This window comes from Grammomys surdaster, unplaced genomic scaffold (genome assembly GCF_004785775.1).
Source record: "Grammomys surdaster isolate TR1022 unplaced genomic scaffold, NIH_TR_1.0 125863, whole genome shotgun sequence".
NCBI lineage: Eukaryota > Metazoa > Chordata > Mammalia > Rodentia > Muridae > Grammomys > Grammomys surdaster.
The window spans coordinates 1,949,935-1,972,151 of NW_021620689.1; the positions used below are offsets into that span (position 1 = coordinate 1,949,935).

Sequence of the window (22,217 nt, forward strand, 5' to 3'; positions counted from 1 at the left end):
TAGCTCAGTGGTAGAGGGCTTGACTCGCATATGTGAGTTTCTGGGTTCAATCCTCAGGACTAGTAAAAAAGATAAGGAGCACTCAGGTGGAGCTGAGTCCCTTCCAGCTGTTTCCCTCCCAGATGCTGCTGCTGCTCACTGTAATTAGACAAGACCCCCGTGAGTTCACTGCCCTCTTAGCGTTACCTGTGATGTAACCTTCTCCTGGTTCTGCTTACAAGCTCTATTAACCAAGGGAAAACCCTTGGACTACATAAAGGATGGAGCCCCCGTTTTCACCAGCAGCACACTGGCTCACCACGAGAACATGGGCTACTCAGTGAACTATGGAATGTCAACTTAAAAATTTAACAAGTGAAGCAAGGTCAGAGAGGCCAGAGAACTTCTTTTAAAGCTAATGCGGATTTCATACCTGTGCTACTGGCTACTGGTACTGCGGTGGTGAAGTACACCTGCTCCACTTTCGATGCTTGCTGCTGAAGGAAACACAATACAACAAAATCACACTGACGGCCACTTCAATTGGGCAGCCATCCCAGGCTCCAAAGCCCCCAGCTATAGTGCTCACCCAAGAAAACAGAAACCCTCAGTGTTCCGGCTTCTTGTTTGTGCACTGATGTGAGGTCACTGCCCTGTTTGACATTCCATGCTGACACTATAGCCAGCTTTGTTTCTGTTACTTCCCTGCCTCCCAGCTGCCTAGTCTAGTGGACTGTATGTGTCCAGAGACCCCTTCAGGGTTGCTTTCCTCAGGTGATGGTCTTCTCAGAGGGAGGTCTGGGCTGGTTTTAAAGTCCGCCCTGATTCTTTCTATAATATAGAAACCTGTAATGTTCCTTTTCCCACAGTCTAGAGTGTTCCCCCAGGGCAGCATAAGGCTACCATCATCATGAGAACACAGCATCAAACACAGCACTAAGGACAGCCCCACTGCGGGTCCCAGGACTTGACTAAACCAGATTCATGTCCAGTGATTTGGACTTTGTCATTTGTTTTGGTTTCGTCTTTTGAGATACATTCTCACTATGTAACCCAGGCTGGCCATGAACTTCTCATACACCTGCCTCTACCACCCAAGCTGAGGTTGCAGCCCAGTGACTTAACTTATTAGAACCATGGCTTCTTATAAAAGCTGGGGTGAGGATTGAAGAGCCTCTCAAAGGACTCCGAAGACGAATGAGATGGTACAGAACACTCAGCTTATAGCAGCCAGTAGATACCAGCCTCTGGATTATTACCATCAAGACCATGAATTGTGCACAGGCATACAGTACTCAGGAGGCTAAGGCTAGAAGCTCAAGGACAGCCTTGGCTACACAGTGAATTTGAGATCAGACCTAATGCAAGATATCTATCTTAAAAAATTAAACAAACAAGCCCAAAACAAAACAAACAAACTCCAAACAAACCAACCTGTATTAGAATTCCACTTTACTTTCTATTATATTAAAGGGTTTCTAGGGGCTGGAGAGATGGCTCAGCCCTTAGGATCATTGGTTGTTCTTCCAGAGGACCCAGTGCCATCTTCTGGCCTCCACAGGTGCTGAACACATGTGGTACACAGATATACATGCAAGTAAAACACCCATTCACATAAAAATAATTAATATTTCTATATTTTTCTAGTTATCTTAAAGGGGCATCTTTTTTTCGTTTGTTTTTGAGACAGGGTTTCTCTGTATAGCCCTGGCTGTCCTGGAACTTTAGCTCTGTAGACCAGGCTGGTCTTGAACCCATAGAGATCTGTCTGCCTCTGCCTCCAAGTACTGAGATTAAAGTCATGTACCATTTCCTGGCTCTAGGTGATCTCTCTCTCTCTCTCTCTCTCTCTCTCTCTCTCTCTCTCTCTCTCTCTCTCTCTCTCTCTCTCTCTCTTTCTCTCCCTCTCCCCCCCCCCCCCCCTTCTCCCCTCTCCTCTCTCTCCTCTCTTCCTTCCTATCATACTTTAAAGCACAACAAAATGTGTTGGATGGGTCTGGGGAGAATTCTGATTTCCGGCTAAGACAGACAGAGCTATAAAATCGATATAAAAACCGATGCAAGACTGCGGAGTGGGCTCAGTAGCAGAGCAGCTGCACTGGCCTAGCACTCACCGCGGGGATAAAAAAGGAAGGATAGAGGTACAAGTGCTTGGTCCTCCCTATCACCCTTTACTTTTGGGCTGGGATGAATACATAGGATCTGGCTTTATAGCCCAGGCTGGCTTTGAACTTACTTCGGCCCATATGTCCTAAGCAAAGAGATTATAGGCATGAGGCCCATATTTAAATATATGTAAATGAGTCACATGGAAAAGGAGTGACATTTGTTTTGACAGCTCCCCAATGGCAGCTCCAGAAAAACAATAAAGACTCTAAGCAGTAGACTGGGACAGGATACTGGAAAGGCTACTCCAGTGACCCCAACCACCCGACAGGCAAACAAGATGTCTCCACAGGTAGCTGCCCAGCCATTTCCAAACTGCAGTCCCGCGGCTCAGGGCCCACTTGATCTGTGTGGTCGTGCAAGCCTCTGAGGGGCCAAGCTCTCACATGGAAACACAGATCTGGGGACAGCCTGCCCACTTTTAAACCTCAGCTTTATCTTGTATGGGCCAGTCACCCTATTATGGCTTCTGAAGGCACCAGGCTGGCATGGAGTGGACAGACATACAGACAACATGTTCATATACAAAAATTAAAATAGATCTGAAAAAAAAATTAAAAAGCACTGGCAAGATAGCTTAGCAGAGGCAGGCCTGGTAGCCCAACACTCAGGAGGCAGAGGCAGGCAGTTTTCTGTGAGTTTAACACCAGCCTGGTCTACAGAGTGATTTTCTAGGGCAGCCAGGGCTCTGTAAAGAGACCCTATCTCGAAAGAAAAAAAAAAGTTAGCAGGTACAGACAACTGACATCAACAAGCGTCTCCCCAAGAGCTGTCCTCCACACACAGGCCATGTTCCTCCTCAAAGAGAGTGCATAGTTATCCCCTTTACATAAGGTAAGAGCTCCACAGGACTTTGCTTTGTTCTGCTTTATTGCTGGCATTATCGGGCTTTTTACCTGTTGGTAATAGTAATATTTTAATCTCCTTACTTGATGAGCATCTTAAAATACATCATCCTTTTCATTTTCTGTATCCTCCAACATAGAATCTGGCAACTAGGCTCTCAAGACACAAGGACATGATGACCACATCATTTCCAGAGTCATCAAGAACAAATGCATTCTTAGAAAAGCACCCTGGGGCCTGGACGTGCTCAGCGGTGGGCGCTGGCTCAGCACACGTGTGGCAATGCATGGGTCTGATCTCTTGAAAGAAGAATCCAATCTTCTGATGTTATAAGGCAAGTGTTGTGATCTGCTACTGTTGATCCAAATCCACTGCTCTCCTGGGACACGTGCTACCCTCAGGCTGGGCATGCCAGTGTGGTACTACATGATATGATTAGTTTCAGAGGGAATATTCCTTAGGTAAACTTTAAGGTTGTTTTTCTCTGTCTTTATCTTAGATACATCCATTCCCCTGGATCTGCAATACTTTATGGGGGAAAATGGCTCCACGAATACGTGTTTCAAGGCAGACATGCTAGCCATTTCCCTTTTGAAATAAAAGACTGGTTAAAGGCTGGGGATACACTCAGTGGTATAGCACTTGCCTAGCATGTGTGAAGCCCTAGTTTCAATTCCTAGTACTGCTGGAAGAAAGAAAGAGAGAAAGAAAGAAAAGAAAAGAAAGAGAGAGAGAGAGAGAGAGAGAGAGAGAGAGAGAGAGAGAGAGAAAGGAAGGAAGAAAGAAAGAAAGAGAGAGAGTGAGAGTGAGAGTGAGAAAGAGAGAGAGAGAAGGGAAGGAGGGAAAGAGGGAAGGGGGAAGGGAGTAAAGAAAGGAGGGTCATGTCCCCTATATGCATATCACCCCACTGGGTGTGCTTACGAGTAATACTTACAATTTGTTCTTGGTTTTGTGGTGAACTGGTGGCACCGTTCAATATCCACTGTAAGTTCTGCTCTCCCATGACCAGGCTGGACTGCAGGATTGCCGTGTTAGGAGTTGGGGTGATGGTTATGGTGGGATTATTAGTTAGGACAGAGTTGGCACCCAGGGGCAGAGTCTGGACCATAGCAGGCAGGGGCTCAGTAGTACTTTGTGGTGGGGCTGGTGCTGCCATGGTTGATGTCACTGTTGCCGCTGATGCAGGAGCCCCGGCAACAACAGAAAGTCCTGGTACGATGGTCTGGGGTGGCGCCTGGGGGTGCGGAAGAAACTCTTGATGATTAGCAGCAAACTGTGTGCTGTGGGGAACAGGCACTTCTGGAGGTTGTAAGAGAGCAGGGGGGCTGCCAAATGCAGCTGGCTGGGAACTGGGTCCTAGGGAGGGAGCAGGTGGAGGTGCGGACGGAGCTGGGGCTGGTAGCAGAGGCTGGGGTGGCTCGGAGATGCCAGGCTGCAGTACGAGTGGAAGAGATAAAGATGTGGAATTTCCTGCAGGCGGTGGGACATCACTGACAGACTCTGCATCACCATTAAAACTGTCAATCAAGGCAGCTGTCAAGGAAAAGAAGAAATATGTATCCACATCTATCTCAAACCTCAGAGGCACCTCAAAGAAATATTCTTTTTTTTTTTTTTTTAGTTTTTCGAGACAGGGTTTCTCTGTGTAACCCTGGCTGTCCTGGAACTCACTCTGTAGACCAGGGTAGCCTCGAACCGCCTGCCTCTGCCTCCCAAATTCTGGGATTAAAGGTGTGCACCACCACTGCCTGGTCATGAAACAGTCTTTATGAGCCAATCACTTCACTGCCTGCCTCCTGCATTCTTTCTTTTCTGCCTTAGGCCCAAGTGCTAGGCTTTCTAATCATATACATTACACAGACAGGTTCTGAGCAAACTTAACTAGAACAGAAGTGTCATACTGTTCTTCTGCAAAGAGAAGAGGCAAGCTCTGTTGGCATGATTAGTCAGGAGACATCTGGCCGTGGAACACTACTGCACAGATGCTTCCCTTCTAGTACAGTTACCTACACATATAAGAAGCCTCATCGGTGGGTCTCATCCACTGGTGAGCAAAGCAGCACACTAGACGGAGAAAAGCCCACAGCTACTGCAGTTTTTTTAAAGCCAACAAGAGATTGAAAAGGAAACCTTCGCCGGGCGGTGGTGGCGCACGCCTTTAATCCCAGCACTTGGGAGGCAGAGGCAGGTGGATTTCTGAGTTCGAGAGTTCGAGGCTAGCCTGGTCTACAGAGTGAGTTCCAGGACAGCCAGGGCTACACAGAGAAACCTTGTCTCGAAAAACCAAAAAAAAAAAAAAAAAAAAAAAAAAAGAAAAGGAAACCTTCTTTGAGCATCACAGGGTTGGAAACGGGTGGATAGAAATGTGAACACACCTGTCTGCAGAGGGTCATCCTGAATTGCAGAGTCGTCGGAATTCTGGAACATTGATTCAAAGATGATTGCTGGTGAAATTGTGCTGAGGTCCTGGTCCTGTGTCTGACAGGGAGAGAGCTGTGAGATTTGCCATCCTGACAAAGTTCTCCCGCTGAAGAATACACGCAAGTAGGGGAATCAGAATGACCTTCTGATAGGATTCCTGCCTCTAGCTTCTTTGTAAATCCTAGAGACTGACCCAGGGTCCTGCACTCTTCAGGCAAGCCTTCACTCCCGATCCGCATGTCCAGTACTCATTTCTTTTTTAATTTTGAGACAGAGCTGGGTGGTGGTGGCGCACGCCTTTAATCCCAGCACCTTGGAGGCAGAGGCAGGTGGATTTCTGAGTTCGAGGCTAGCTTGGTCTACAGAGTGAGTTCCAGGACAGCCAGGGCTTCACAGCGAAACCCTGTCTCGAAAAACAAAAACAAAAAAAGTTTAATTTTGAAAGAGAATCTCATTAAGTTGCTCAGGCAGGTCCTGAACTAATTGATTCTACTGCCTTGGTCTTTGTGCACTGGGACTGCAGGTGTGAGCCATCATGGCCAGCATTTATCTGTGTCTCTGCCTTCTGTGAAGGAACACATTTCCCTGAAACTGAGACATGAAGAATCGGTTGCTCTGACCTGCAGGCTGATGACCAGTCTTTGTATGAAGTTCTGCTGGAATGCAGACATGTGCACAGAGATGCCGTTTTCACAATACATCAGCAGGGACAAGTAACTGTGACAGGGACTAGGGGCTCCACAAAGCCTGAAATCTTTACTCTATGGCATTTAAGAGGAGGATTTGGGGGTGGGAGGAGGCTTGGGAGTAGGGTACACCCTGGATCCACGTGGTGCTATCAGTCATTTATAATTCTAGTTCTGGGGGATTCAACACCCTTTTCTGGCCTCCATGGCTAGAGCCACGCAGTGTGCAAGCAAAACACTCATGTACACAAAAAAATAAACCTAGTTCATATAAACCCTGTTTTAAAAGACCAAATTCTACAAATGAGAGTGTAGTCTGTACATTATTGTTGTAATTTGCATCATGGAAACTCATGTTAATTAAGCCAAAGTGATTCCTTCTTTAAAAAGAGAATGAAACTCATGCTAGGGCTTAAGCCCCATAAAGCTTAGGCCATTGAGGTCCAATGAGGCCAGCACAGTGAGGTCTAACACTGGCCACTACTGACTTCAGAAAGAGGGGAGAGGCTAGGCATGGCAGCACAAGCCTTTAACCCAAGCACTTGGGGAGCACAAATGGGTGATTCTTTGTCAGCCCCAGGCTAGCCTGTGCTAAAAATCAAGAAAAGGAAGGAAAAAGACCAGGACATTCATACTCAACCTTCCTGCCAGAAAGAAAGGCCACCACTAAAGCACACATCTGTCATCCAGGATACAAGAGTTTTCGACAAGAAGATAGAAAGGTCAAAGCCAGTCCAAGTTTAAGGCTAGCCTGGGATACAATGTGGAGGATCTTGTCATCCTAAATAAAGGAATAGGGCTAAGGTTTTAGTCTGTAACGTGCTTGCCATACAAGCAGAGGGCCTGAGTTTGTGGGGGTGCCCACATCCCCATAAAATGAATTAATAAATACAAGCATGATAACAATACAGGCAGATAGAGAGGTGCATGCCTGCATTCCCAGCACTGGTGAGGCAGAGACAGGAGGATTCCTGGGGCTCGCTGACCAGACAGTCCAGTCACAATGGTGAGCTCTGGGTTCAATAAGAGACTGTGTCCCAACAACTAAAGTAGAGAGCGATGGAGGAAGGCACTGATAATGACCCCTGACCTCCACCCACGTCAGAGAGGTCGATCGAATACCTGCACACACAGGAACACACACATCCAGCCTATCAACTTTGGGCTTCCAGAGCTGTGAATCCAAGTAAGTATCTCTTCTGTAAAACTGGAGGACTATATTGTCGGCAGCCGAAAACAGACTGAGATAATTAAGTCCCTACAGTTCGTCCCTCTGATGCACTAGTGACATATTATCTTCCAAGGTTATTAGTATGACATTCTAATGGGTCACAGTAAGAAGTCAAACCAACCTAAAAACCTTACGTGACAAAAATCTGTGAAAACTGTATACTTAGCAAATGCCATAGGCTAAAGGCATTTAAAAACCTGGAGAGACAGCTCAGTGGTTAAGAGCACACATTGCTCTTGCAAAACTCAGTCCCCAGTCCCCACGGTCACAACCACTGGGACCTCCAACTTCAGAGGAACGTCCCTGGGTAGCACAGGGATCTGCACGTACCTCACGCCCCTCCCCATCCTACACAATTTAACAAAGTAAGAGGAAGCTTTAATTCTCCTGTCTCCAGTCCACTTCCATCTCAGAATTCTATGTGGCAATAAAAGTCCAGAAAAGGAAGAGACATTAGGGTGACAGCAGGCAGGGACAGCTGTGACACCCTGGGGCGGACATGTCCAAGCTGTGTCTAAAGGCTTCCATCAAGTGCGTCCTCAAACACTGGGAGCCAGGGAATCCCAGGTAAGTTGTGGTTAAAATAAAGGTTGCTTTGTTTGTTTGTTTTTTGAGGCAGGGTTTCTCTGTGAATCCCTGGCTATCCTGGAACTCACTCTATACACCAGGCTAGCCTTGAACTCAGAGTTTTGCCTGCCTCTGCCTCCAAAGTGCTGGGATTAAAGGTGTGCATCATCATGTGAGGCTAAAATAAAGATGTTATGTGAACTGCAAATAAACATAATTGAAAACGATCCATGGTGGCTCTGGCATGGTGGCTCTGGCATGGTGGCTCTGGCATGGTGGCTCTGGCCTGTGATCACAGGATCCTGGAGGCTGAGGATGAGCAGCACTGTTAACACTGGCCTGGGCTACAGAGTGAGATCCTGTCACAAAAGAACAAACTCAAAAATGAGAGGGGGAGAAGGGCTGGAGAGATGGCTCAGCGATTAAGAGCACTGACTAGAGCTTTCGGAGGACCTGAGCTCAATTCCCAGGAACCACATGGTGGCTCACAACCATCTGTAATGGGATCCAATGCCCTCTTCTGATGTCTCTGAATAGAGTGACAGTATACTCATGTTTATAAAAAAATAAATAAATCTTTTAAAAAATGAGGGGGTGGGGAGAGAAGGAGGAAGACAAAGAGGGAATCTGAGGATGGCTCAGTGGGCGAAGGAGCTTGCCACACAAGTGTAAAGACCTGAGTCTGAATATGCAGAAGACGCAGAGAAGGCTGCAGGGAGCAACATGAACCCATGAGATGCCAGCTTTTCACAGCCAGAGAGACAGGAGACGGAATCCTAACTCAGGGATCAGCAAGTCTGATGGAACACAACAAAGGGACTCCGCTTCCAAATAATACAGGGTGAGCACCACGTCTCAGACAGTGCTCTGACCTGGCACAGTGGCACCAAGTGTTCTAAGAGATCTCAGGGGTGAGACTGGGGAATGAGGGAGGGGGAGGAGCAGAGGGGCAGAAGGAGCAAGAGCTCTGTATAAGAAGGGTTTTGTGGCTCAAGTCTGTAATTCCAGAACTCTGACGGGAGGCTCACTGTGAGTTTGATGCCAGCATGGACTGACTATAGAGCCAGATCCTGTTTCAAAGAAGGTACAGTATTATAAATTAAGTTTTTTTGTTCTTTTCTTCTTTCCAGAGAGGACTTCTCTGTACAGCTCCAGCTGGTCACTATGTAAATCAACCTCACATTTGTCGTAATTCTCCTGCCTCTGCCTCCCAAGAGCTAGGATTACAGGTGTGCACACAGGACTACAATTAATTTCTCTTTCTTTCTTTCTTTCTTTCTTTCTTTCTTTCTTTCTTTCTTTCTTTCTTTCTTCCTTCCTTCCTTCCTTCCTTCCTTCCTTCCTTTCTTTCTTTCTTTCTTTAGGTTTTTTGAGACAGGGTTTCTCTGTGTAGCCCTGGCTGTCCTGGAACTCACTCTGTAGACCAGGCTGGCCTCGAACTCAGAAATCCACCTGCCTCTGCCCCTCAAGTGCTGGGATTGAAGGCGTGCGCCACCACTGCCCGGCTACAACTAATTTCTTAAACTGAGTGTTCTGAGAGAAAAGGCAAATGGAAGCAGGCATGCGACCCCAAGCATAGAGACCAGCAGCAACTAGTCTGTCTGTGCTGGTGCCACGGCCCAGGCTTGATGAGTCACAGAATGGTACATGTCCCTCTGTGCATGGACAAAGCACATCAATAAAGGTTCCAAAACAGAGTAAGAAAGGAGACGGGGAGAGAACAAGTGATGGAGGAAGAGGGGGTGTGGAAGCCCCTGACGGGCTGCAGAGCAAAGCCCTCACTGTACAAGTAATGGGAATGACTCTCCAAAACAGAGGTGAGGGCAGGCTGAGCTCAGGGTCAGTGCAGGAAAACCAGCCAGAATTATCCAGGTCCAGATGAGGTCGAGCCCAGCAACCGAGAGGCCCGGCCTGCTGGACCCAGCCCCTTCTCAAAAGACTGGAGCCAGTAAGTTCCTTTCTAGGACACATTTACACAGACACCCTGAAGATAACAATCTCAAACACACTGACCATTTGATAGTACCAAGTCCCCATTACTAAGAAATGTCGCATTGGTCCTATTGCTTTAAGGACTGTGTCCTTGGTTTGAAAGACTAAAAAACTCTTTCCAAATCTGGGATAAATGCTGAGTGCCAGGAGCATAACAGGTAGTTAGACAAGGAGACAGGATTCTTCTTGACAAAGATAACTATGCTGGAGATGGCCTCACTTTTCACAAACTCCTCATGGTTTCCATCTATCGGGTATCTTCCCTGGTGGCCTCAGAGCTCCCAAAATCTAAGTCTTATGTCTCCGTCCTGGCCAGCATGGACGTCTCTGCCATGTAATACAGTTAGATGGCGGGCTTTGAGATGGCCCTGTGGATAAAGGAGGCCGCCTGGAGTCTGAGGTCCTTCAATCAATCCCCAGAACCCGAGTGTCTTCTCACTCCCAAGTAAGTGTGTGTTGTGGCATGCAGCTGCACACACAAGTGCGCATGCATGGAGGGCATACACGTTAAAGGAATACTGTACCCAGAAGCCTTAGGTAACTCAGGACAGCCTAGACTGCCTGAGTACAAGCTTTAGAAAATGTGTTCTGTGACACGAATGACAATCATATGGAAAGTTTCATTTCTCTTTGCATTTGTCCTCCGGTTAAGCTATCTCTGACTTACATGACTCTCTTATGCTGAGCCACGGCCGAGTCTAACCTAAAAATCTTTCCATAGTGCTGCTTCTTTGCGTAAGGCGCACAAGCAGGGGAGTCACGGAGATTATGGAGATCAGAGCACAGCTCTGGGAAGGCAATTCTCCACAGCTTTCACGGAGACTCCCGAGACTGCACTTAGCTCACCAGGGTTGAGTGGCAAGCACTTTACCCACTGAGCTGTCTTGACAGCCCTGGGCTTTGAATTTATTTAATTTTCAGTTCTAAATGTCCCTAGAACTGTTTTTTTTTTACAGTGTACTTCCTTGAGTCTATAATCTTGCTGCTTATACCTCTCAAGCGCTAGGACTGTAGGGACTCACCTTAATGCCCACGTTTCAAGCCTGGCTTGCTTTATCTTTCTATCTGAGAAGGTTTCACTTATACACTATAGGTTTACCACAAATTTCTGGCAATCCTCCTGCCACATCCTCCCAAATACTGGGATTAGAAGCATATACCAGCATGCCTGCCTTCATTTTTTCTCAACCAAGATTTCCTATTTGCATAAATATATTTATTTATGTCCATGAGCAAATGTTTGCTATGAAATTCTTCTATCTGGGCTGAGGATTTAGCTCAGGGGCAGAGTATTTGCCTAGCATGCAACAGGCCCTAAGTTAAAGTGCCCAGTACTCTAGTACTCCAACACACTAGTGTGCATATGTGAGTGTACACACACACACACAGAGAGGAGGTGAGTGTGCAACTCAGGGCATTGTGCTTGCCCAAGTCCAGCCCCCAAATACAACTGATTCTGTAGTTGCAAGGAGAGCAGGGAAAGCTGGGTGGTGGTGGTGAACACCTTTAATCCCAGCGCTCGGGAGGCAGAGGCAGGCGGATTTCTGAGTTCGAGGCCAGCCTGGTCTACCAAGTGAGTTCCAGGACAGCCAGGGCTACACAGAGAAACCCTGTCTCAAAAAAACGAATAAAAAAAAAAAAGGAGAGCAGGGCATACATACACTTTATTTTTTTCTCCCTTAGAGATGGATCTCAGGTTACTCAGAACTGTCTCAGGTGATCCTCCTGCCTCAGTCTACTACCACACCCAGATAAGAAACTACAGTCTGTAAGTACTACCACTGACTCTATTAATCCCCACACTTCAAAAAACAGTTTTCCAGTTCAGTGAGCTGGCTCACTTCTATAGTCCCAGCATCTGGGAGGCTAAAGTAGGGAGCTTGTCCTGAGTTTGAGGGCAGCCTGGACTACACTAAGCAGTATTGTCTCACCATATAAGACAATGGAAAACAGGAAGCATTTTCCCACAGCACTGCTGTCATTCTGTCAGTGTTTAAACACATTCAATTACATTTATGCATTATGAAGAGTGGCAGAAAATCTAGGCCGAGCACACACCTCAAAGTTAGTGTTGAGAAACCATGAGAGCAGCTGGCCTGCCTACGCTCAGACTCCATGCAGGCGTGTGAGCCCATCATGGAGCCGCAGAGACAAGATGGAGTAGGCTTGCCCCTTAGAGAGGCCTGCAGAGGAAGCCCTCTTCACGTGCTCTGTAAGGTGAGCTTGAAGAAGGACAGCCTAAGGCAGGTGAGGCAGGCAGGGTTGAGGAAAGTCTAGAAACTCTGAGACTCTGATACATCCTTGAGGCCAAAACTACCCAGGCCTGATGGCACTGCAGGCTGCATGCGTGGCCTTGGGAACAGAACTCGGTGAGTATTTGCCTACATTAGTAACATAAGGGATCCTTTGGGACCAAAAACCATCCAAGGCAATCCCAGGGCAGGAAAATGAGTCCTTCGCCATCGACCGACACAGTCAAATCCAGGAGGCTCCCAACTGGCTATGCGGTTTCAAAGAGAATTACTCTAGCTCTCCTCACTTACCGAACTGGAATTTTCTTGCAATTCAGAATCTGTGGACAGAAGGCCCAACTCACTCAGATAAAGCGAGTGATTTGTATCCTGTGGAAGAAAATTCCTAATGAGTAACAAACACAATAATAAAAGTTATTTACTGCACTGTGGCTATTAGGCACAATAGATAATCTAATACTTCATCACCCAGTCCTTAAGGTTCAAAGGTCACTTAACAAAGGTCAGACGCGGGGCTGGAGAGATGGCTCAGCGGTTAAGAGCACTGACTGCTCTTCCAGAGGTCCTGAGTTCAAATCCCAGCAACCACATGGTGGCTCACAACCATCCGTAACGAGATTGGATGCCCTATTCTGGTGTGTCCGAAGACAGCGACAGTGTACTCATAAATAAAATAAATAAATAAATCTTTAAAAAAAAAAAAAAAAAACAAAGGTCAGACGCATCCAAAGTTGGGGCGAAGTATATTGTTTTGTTAAAAAGAAAACAAAAACAAATTTACACAGAAAACCCCTCCATTCTTTTTTTTTTTTAGTTTTTCGAGACAGGGTTTCTCTGTGTAGCCCTGGCTGTCCTGGAACTAACTCTGTAGACCAGGCTGGACTCGAACTCAGAAATCTGCCTGCCTCTGCCTCCCAAGTGCTGGGATCAAAGGCGGGCACCACCACTGCCCAGCTACCCTCCATTCTTATTAGACCATTTCCCTACCTCCAGTTCTTCCGAGGCAGGATGTCACATAGGCCAGCATAGCCTTACATTCTCTATATAGCCAAGGATGACCTTTATTTGTGACCATCCTGCCCATGCTGCCCATGGGCTGGAACTGCAGGTATGAGCACCAGGCTCAGTTGTTTTTTAAGTGGTTAGTAGTTGCTTGTCGCTGTTGGTTTAAGTTTAATTTTATGTGTCTGTGTTCTGCCTGCAGGTATGTTTTTGTACTATGCATGTATCTGATATTCAAGGAGGCCAGAAGAGAGCTTTGGATCCCTTGGAACTTGAGCTACAGACGGCAGGGAGTCTCCATGTGGCTTCTGGGAATCAAACTCAGGACCTCTGGAAGAGCAGCCAGTGTTCCAAACCTCTGAGCCATCTGTCCAACCAGTGGCTAATAATTTTAAAATTATCTAATGATTCAAGTCGCAGAAACAGAAACAAAGAACAAAAGCTGGAGTAGCATGAAATTACTAATATTTGTATACTTTCATTGTTTACAAAGTGATTTCACACGACTCATTTGCTATTTGTGTAAACTGGAGAAGTATTATTTTTACTCTTATTTGAATACAGGAAAAATGATCCTATGACAAGGGAGTGATGTGCCCTATCTGGAGCTAATTAAGAGAGAGCAAATGCAGTGCTTCTGACTGCGAAGTCCATTCCCCTGCCATGAATAATTCCAGAGGGGCTCCCCAGAGTGGTACTGAGGGTTAACTATTCAGACTTTGCTGCTCAGGCCATCCTGACCTGGGGATTCCTGAACATGAGTCACATTGCTGATCCTCTATCCATGGGATCCTGCTTTTATTCAAGTGTGTCAGTGGGTCAGATATTCCCACTCATGTATATATTCAGCACACACCAACAGTTCTCACCTAACCACATTCTGCCTTCCAGTTCCAACAACCGAGACTTGAACCTCCACCTCTAGAGAAAGCCAGCACCCTGTGCTACTCCATGAATGCTGCAGGAAGAACATGTGTGGACAGGTCAGACTGCAGAAGATCTGCGTTATCTAGGTGAAGATGTCAGTGGGAGGCTGGACATGCAAGGCTGGAGACAGGGACAGACCCAGGCTGGTACTGTCTCCATTGGACCAGGGCTCTGCAGATGGCCTCTAAAGCCCCAGTCCAGGAGTCACCCCTCTGCTGAACAGCAAATGGAGGCAGAGACGCACCCCCAAGACTCAACACTGGTGGACTTGAGGCTCAGTATGATGGCTATTCTTGGTTGTCAATTTGACTATATCTAGAATTAACTAAAACTTTCCCCAAAGCTGGACACGCCTGTGAGGGACTTTCTGTTTAACTGGATCATCTGAAGTGGGAAGTGAGTCACTTGTAATCAGAATCTTTGAGGTGGGAAGACACACCTTTAATCTAAATCTTTTTTTTTTTTTTAATTTTTATTTATATGAGTACACTATAGCCATCCTCAGACACACCAGAAGAGGGCACTGGGTTCCATTACAGATGGCTGTAAGCTACCATGTGGTTACTGAGAATTGAACTCAGGACCTCTGGAAGAACAGCCAGTGCTCTAACAGCCAAGCCATCTCTCCAGCCCCCCAATCTAGCTCTTTTGAGGTAGGAAGACTCACCTCTAAACTAGCCACATCTTGAAAGTGGAAGAGTGTGTGTGTGTGTGTGTGTGTGTGTGTGTGTACTCATTCTATAAGTTCTGTTACTCTCTCTAGGGAACCCTGGCTACTACACTCAGTGTTCTTTGCAGTTCAAGTCTCCACACACTGCTACAAAATGAGAAACTGATTATGACCTGAGCAGCAGTTTTGCCTGGTTTTATCAGATGAAGAAACTGAGGAGGCTGGAAGTAATCTGCCTAAGGACATGTGTTTAGTGACAGAAGAATGGTCTGAACTGAGGCTGCTGAGCACCAGAGGCCACCCTCTCCACAACTAACATTACCTTGTCTCTAACAACCAGGACAGCCAGGGCTACACAGAAACCCCTTGTCTCAGAAAACCAAAACAAAACCAAACCAACAACAAAAACAAGACAAACAAAACAAAAACTATTTAGCTACTCATTGCAAAAATTCAGGCAAAACAAACAAACAAACAAACAAACCCAAGAGAGGACAGAAACAAATCGAATCTGTTCCAGACGCATCCTCAAGGTAGAATGGATGGATTCCTCCACCAGCTTCCATTTCTTCATCCCCAAATAGTATAGTAATAGTATTACTCACTTCCCAGAATTAACAGATACAGGCTAGCAAATACTACCAAGCTAGAAACAGCAAGAGGGTTGGCAAGATGGCTCAGTGGTCAAAGCGCCTGCTGCCGAGGCTGATTACCCTAAAGTTAACCCTAATCCTTATGACCCACGTGGTGGAAGGACAGAATCAACGTTGAGTGCACACAATAAACAAATGTAAAAGAGAGCAAGCAACAGTATGTGTCCCAAGGTCTTTCTAGAGTGACATTGAAGGACAGCAAGATGGACAGACTTTAACAGGGCTCAGAATTTAACGGAGAGATGGCTCAGTGGTTAAGAGTACTTGCTGCTCTTGCAGAGGACCCAGATTCAGTAGCCAGCACCCACACAGCGGCTCTCAACCAGCTGTAACTCTAGTTCCAGGGGATATAATGCCTTCTTCTGGCTTTCAGGAGCACACAGGTGGTACATATACATACATTCATGTAAGTAAACACACATCTACATAAAATAAAGTAAAAAATATCTTAACAACAACTCCCCCCCCCAAAAAAAGAACAAACCAAACTGCTTAAAACTGCCAGAGGCCTTCTGTGTGGCTTAGTGTCTTAAAGCAGGTGCTCTTAAACCTTTTGCTTTGCAGACAATTCAAGAGGCAAGGGAGCCCTGCAGACAAAGCTTGGTGCTCTGATGTTGACGGATGTGTGAGGCAATATTAGCTTCCACTGCAAATGTAGTGCAGGCTTATCACCCGCCGCTGTCACAGATGGGAACATGACACAATCATATGAGTTCCAAAAGCTGGACATGGTGGTGCACCTTTAATCCCGGCACTCAGGAGATAGACACAGGTAGATCTCTTGAGTTCAAGACTAGTCTGGTCTGCAGAGACAGTTCCAGGACAGCCAGGATTACACAGAAGAACTCTGTCTCAAAAAAACAAAAAACAAAAACCCCAGGAGTTCTGAGCCAGCCATGGAGCCTCATGTCCGCAACCCAGCACTTGAAGGACTACAGCAAGAGAGCTATAGTGTGCTGATGAGATCTCTGTCTCAAAAGAAAACTCAGAACCACTGGGGCTGGGGTGCTAGCTAGGTCAGTAGACTTCAAGCCCCAAAATCTACGTTTAAAAAGAAAAAGCTGGGGTGTGGTGCATACTTGTGATCTGTACACTGGGGAGACACACATTGAGGACCCCTGAGGCTCTCTGGGTAGTCAGCCTAGCCTGCTTCGTGAGTTCCATGCCCATATGAGAGACTGTCGTAAAAGAATAAAAAGAGTGGGACAGACAGTGGCTGGGGAACAACACTTAAGGACATCTTCGGATTTCAAGCAGGTGCCACAGGCATGTGCTCTCTAATATGTACCCTTACACATACGAATACACACATGAATACACACACACACACACACACACACACACACACACATTGGGGTAGAAGAGGCTCTGTCTGGGCCCTGGAAAGCCAGTCAACAGCCTGTTCACCCCCATACCTGCTGGATGGAAATCCAGCAGGGCTAAGTAGAGGAACAGGGAGACTGGGGGCTTTTGGCTTCCAGCCTCCCACTGCAGAGACACAGAGATGCTGATCCTGTTTCTTTGGCCTCTAGTTAAGCAAGGACATAGCAGCTGTACACAATCGCTCGGCCAGGGCCCAGTAGAGAACAGGAGAAGAACGCACCTCTGATCCGTTGTGCTGTGGAAGTGTACTGTATGTGGTGCCTTTGTTATCGTGACCTTTCATGTGACTTTTGAGACTGTACTGAGTGCTAAATGTCTTCTCACAGCCGTTACTGGGGCAGAAGAAGGGTCTTTCGCCTGTAGGAACGAAGAAGAAGCCATGTTAGTTTCACCACCAGGAAAGCTCACCCCTTCTAATGGCGGGAAAGTCTGAGCAAGGGAAGGTGCTGACTTTCTCAGTCTTAAAACCCAGAGCCAGCTGGGCAGTGGTGGCGCACACCTTTGATCCCAGCACTTGGGAGGCAGCGGCAGGAGGATTTCTGAGTTCGAGACCAGCCTGGTCTACAGAGTGAGTTCCAGGACAGCCAGGGCTACACAGAGAAACCCTGTCTCAAAAAACAAAAACAAACAAACATAAACAAAAAACAAACAACAACAAAACAAACACCCAGAGCCAAGGAAAGCGCAGCAGGAACAGCAGGAGCAGCAGCAGCAGGAGCAGCAGCAGCAGGAGCAGCAGCAGCAGCAGGAGCCTGTGCCTGGAGGGAAGGCCACTGGCTTCCTCAAGGCTGTTTCTAAAGGGTATGCCTAGTTTCATGTCTTAAGGCTGAATTTCTTGACTCAGTCAATCATGAAAAGCACAGGATTGTAGGTGAAGGGCCCCGCTGCCTACGCTCACTGGCTCTCCTAGTTTTACAGGTCTCAAGAGGAACCTGGATAAAGGGCTGCTGAAGGTTTAAAGGGAAAACAGAGATTGGGTTGGGCACAATGGCTCATACCTTTAATCCTAGCCCTGGGAAGGCAGAGACAGGTGGATCTCTTCAGGTCTAGGCTAACCTGGTCTACCAAAGTAGTTTCAGGAGAGCCAGGGCTACAAAGAGAAACTCTGTCTTGAAAAAAAAAAAAAAATCAAAGAAACAAATAAAAAATACAAGAGAGAGAGAGAGAAAGAAAGAGAGAGAGAGAGAGAGAGAGAGAGAGAAAGAGAGAGAGAACAGAAGAGAACAGAACATGGAAATCAGCCTAAACTTACCAGTGTGCGTACGGACGTGAGTTTTAAGGTGGTGGCTTGCTGCAAACGCTTTTCCACAGCCGTCGTGATCACATCTAAACGAGTTGTTTAAGCAAAGACAAACCAGTCAGTAGATAAGAGAACTTCACCCTGAACTTCTTGAGCGTGCAAGCTAGACCACGGTCTGGAACACTAAGATCAGATTAGTCATAGTGGTCTTAGAGATGGCAATGAGAAGACTTGGAAAAAAAACAAAAACAAAAACCCCAAAAAACAAAACATGGGAGGCGGCAAGATGGCTTGGGCCAGGTAGAGGTGCTTGCCACCAAGCCTGATGTCTTAGGTTCGATCCCTGGAAACCTCATGACAGGAGAGAAACGGCTCTAGCAAGTTGTCATCTGACTGCTACAGGTGTACTGTGACACAAATACACACACTAAATAAATAAATGTAACAGACAAGGGACGGGGAAGGTAGCATATGTGACTGAATCAGTGTATGGAGCTGAGAGTCCAGGACAGGTATCTTCTGGCCTGTAGGTAAGGCAAGTGTACAGAGCATCCTAACGATAAAGATCTGATTAATCGCTGAGCAGAACTACGCTGACAGTGAGAGCCTATGTGGAAAACTACCGCCTCTGAATTACAACGGACATCAAGGCTGGGTAGTGAGAGCTGGACCTGTAGACATGTATCCACAGCCCTAGCAACCAAGAGGGTCCTGAGCCAGGAAGAGGCTTACAAGTCCACAGATAGCCTGGCCTGAACTATGCTACAAATGAACCTTGCCTCAAAACAGAGAAAAAAAGTGAGCTGGGGAAAACAGCAGAAGGACATGAACCCAGTGAGAGCGCTGGTGTAGCTGCGGTCCAGAACTAGTCATAATCCACAGCATGCAGCTAGCCCCACCCCATACAGGGAAGCTCTCACATCCCTCAGGCTGCCTTCAGCTCACTCTGCAGCTAGGATTATAGGCATGAACCCTATGCCAGGCTTATGAGGTGCTCAGGCTTAAGATAAGGGTGTTGTGAATGTTGGGCGAGTTACACTCCCAGCCCCTGATGTTTTCTTAATAATCAAAGCCAGAGACAACCTTCACCTCCTCAGGACTGATGTGATGGAGCCATCACATGCTTCCTTTGAGGCATCTCTCACTTCCAATTTTATTTCATCTCTGTGTACATTTTGGGAGAGGTTGTATGTGTGTGCATGCATGCATGCGTGTGTTTGTTGCTTGAGACAGGGTCTCATTATGTAGCCCTGGTTAGTCTGGGACTCACAGATCTGCCTGCTTCTGTGTCCCCAGTGCTAAGATTAAAGGTGTTGTACAACCATACCAGATGTGTGCTGGGTTTTTTTAATCTGCTTTCTCAAGGGCAGGGTTTGTGTAATTCTGAACATTGCTTTAGTTTCTACACAGCAAGAACTTAAATATATGACCAATAGATTTTCTTATATATCTAAATACCCTATTTCTTTAAAGAGAAAGTTTCTTAAAGCTTTTTAATTTTACTCACATATAAGCATCACTGTATCTGTCTAGGTCCCCTCTAATATTTAAGAGAAAACTATGTTAATCATCACAAAATTAAATACATACAATACATATGTATATAGAAATGAGTCCCCTAGCAACCTGATGGCAGCGGTGGTGGTGGGGGGGGTGTGGTGCTTAAGCATCTGTAGAGTAACTAACTGGCCTTTAACCTTTTGTTCTTAAAGGGGCCAAGACACTCAAGAATGTATCTGTAATTTAAAATCCTGTTTCATTTAATTGGTATCTAAGAGCTAGCTGCTCCTGAAGACTTTTCAACTCCCCTAAATATGCTAAAGAGGGCAAATGACTTCAAAATGAAAAAGTGGCGTGCTTGATGCTGTACCCTATTAGAATTCAGGGACATTGTTTATGGGATGTTTTCAGCAATACTTACAACCCACTTATATGGAGGCTTACAGACTGATTACCCCATAAAAACGTCATATAACCATCTGAGGCTGCTTCTGAAGACTTACTGAGTGCCTGTAACCAGCCACCTCATGCTTTCTGTAGTCAAGAACTAGCTATAATCCTCGGTGCTTAGCTTTATAGAAATTAGATTTATAAATCCACTTAATAGAAGTAGATTTGTCTCCGTGGAGGATGGGGCTGGGGAGATGAACACTGACTGCCCTTGTAGAGGACCTGAGTTTAGTTCAGCTCCAGAAGATCTGATGTTCTCTTCTGGCCTTGGGAGTATCAGTACCCAGAAGACATGTACTCACACAGATACATACTTATAAAAATAAAATGTAAAAAATATGGATTTTGACATAGCTATACAAAAAGCATGTGGTCCTGTATGTGCACAAACATGAGATACTAACAGCAGCAGCAAGTACGTAGGAGTGGAGCGTGCAGACCCCTGAGCTAAGCCTCCACCCTCCCCTCCCCTCACGAGCATGCTCAGATACAACTCAATCCCCCGTCCTTAGTAGGCCTCCCCTTTTTGATGCTCCAGGCACACTGGCTGGCAGCATGAGACACTGTCTATAACTTTGCAGCTCTTCCCCATTGAACTAAGGATGTTTTGTTTTGCTTAGGGGGAAAGGATGTTGACATAGAATCTTACTCTGTAGCCCAGGCTACATGCCCAGCCCTTGACTCAGGATCAGCTGAGGCAGAACGGCCATAACCCAGGGAAGACACTCAAGTCTGTCCGCACTCCTCCGACCCACAGCAGTTGGTCAGAGCTCCCCTGTGCCAAGCTGACACCACCAGATAAGGAAACAGGTAAAGGAGTTTTCTTCCTACTGTGAAAACTTCCTAGAGCCTATACCAAGGTCCCCAGAGGAGACCTGCCCAGTGACAGATAGAAACCAGCAAGACCTACCGAAATGGCTTTTCTCCTGTATGGGTTCGAATGTGCTTCCGCAGATCACTGAGTGTGGTGAAGTATTTGCTGCAGCCTTGAGATTCACAGTTAAACGTTTTCCCTGTGTGAAGCCTCTGATGTGCTTTCAACCTGCAAAATGTCCCAGAGAAATGCTCCTTACAGAATGTATCACAGAGCCTCCCAGTGTCAGCTATCACAGTAGGATCAAGTGTCCCAGAATGCTGTATCCGAGTACATTAGCATCCAAAACTTACCAAAAGAGAAATAAAAATGAGCAGTAACCAGAGACAGACTCCTTTGGGTTAAAGTCCTGGCCCTGAACTACTAGCCAGGACCGTACATCTACTTCTTTACTTTCTTTACTTAGCCGCAGTTCTGGGATCAACACTTAGAATTATGCCTTTGCACAGTGCACGCATCAGTGTTCACCATTGGTATTTGTCTCGCCAAGCATTAACCAGGCCCAAATCTGCTTGGCTTCCAGCACCGAACAAGAGCAGGCACTTTTAGAATGGTGTGTGTTATTTTGCTATTTTGTACCTAATATTAAAGATTTGTGTAAATCTCCTGACACAAACGTGGAAAAAGACATAGCCATCAAATGGGCACCTTCCCACCTCTCGTATAGAGGGTTATCTCAGAGGTTTGTGCCAACCTAACCTTGTGCCAATGGGAAGACTACTTTACTCAACCGCTAAAATCCCAAGAGGACGATGTCACTCCTTGAAACGCAAATCTACACATCTGTGCCAACATTTCCACCCAGCCCATGGTATACTGTCTTAAGTAGTACACTTTACACTGCACTTCACTGACTGTATTTTAAGCAGGTGAGTACAACTATGCTCTTCAAAGTTCCAAAAGCTGCCATATGCAAGGACAGAGTTCTACGGCACCGAGCTCAGAGTCAGGAGGCTGGCAGGGCCTTGGGGAGGCTGACCTGTACAGTGTGTATGGGGAGGCTGACCTGTACAGTATGTACAGAGAGGCTGACCTGTACAGTGTGTTGAATGCCTTCTCACACCCCTGCACGTCACACTCGAATGGCTTCTCCTTTGTGTGCACTCGCACATGGATCCTGAGGCTGTAGGAGGTGAGGAAGGCCTTGCCACAGCCCTCCTGATTACAGACGAAGGTGTACTCTCCTCGGTGAGTCTTCTGGTGGGTGCGGAGGTTGCCCGCTGTGCTGTAGGTGCGAGGGCATCCCTCAAAGGTGCACTGGTACCGCTTTACCTGACAGAGAACAGGAGACACCTCATCAGTAGCGGAAAAACAACTGCCCAGAGTCTCACCTCTCCATCCTGGGACAGGGTCTCATGAGGCACAAGCTGACAGCAAA

At 46.6% G+C, this 22,217-nt stretch overlaps 1 protein-coding gene across 2 annotated transcripts in view; it reads right to left on the bottom strand.

Annotated features, from left to right (window-relative positions):
* Mtf1 (metal regulatory transcription factor 1) overlaps positions 1 to 22,217 on the bottom strand; it is a 46,471-nt gene that overhangs the window by 6,468 nt on the left and 17,786 nt on the right. Inside the window, exons 3-10 of one of the 2 annotated variants that reach the window (XM_028790099.1) lie at positions 21,873 to 22,111; positions 20,876 to 21,007; positions 18,028 to 18,101; positions 16,996 to 17,132; positions 12,432 to 12,509; positions 5,367 to 5,469; positions 3,926 to 4,524; positions 413 to 473 (exon numbers count right to left, since the gene is read on the bottom strand). In XM_028790099.1, coding sequence (XP_028645932.1) covers positions 413 to 473; positions 3,926 to 4,524; positions 5,367 to 5,469; positions 12,432 to 12,509; positions 16,996 to 17,132; positions 18,028 to 18,101; positions 20,876 to 21,007; positions 21,873 to 22,111 — 1,423 coding nt within the window. Of the gene's footprint in view, positions 1 to 412; positions 477 to 3,925; positions 4,525 to 5,366; positions 5,470 to 12,431; positions 12,510 to 16,995; positions 17,133 to 18,027; positions 18,102 to 20,875; positions 21,008 to 21,872; positions 22,112 to 22,217 lie in introns of both variants that reach the window. The other variant, XM_028790098.1, reaches the window with a different exon arrangement.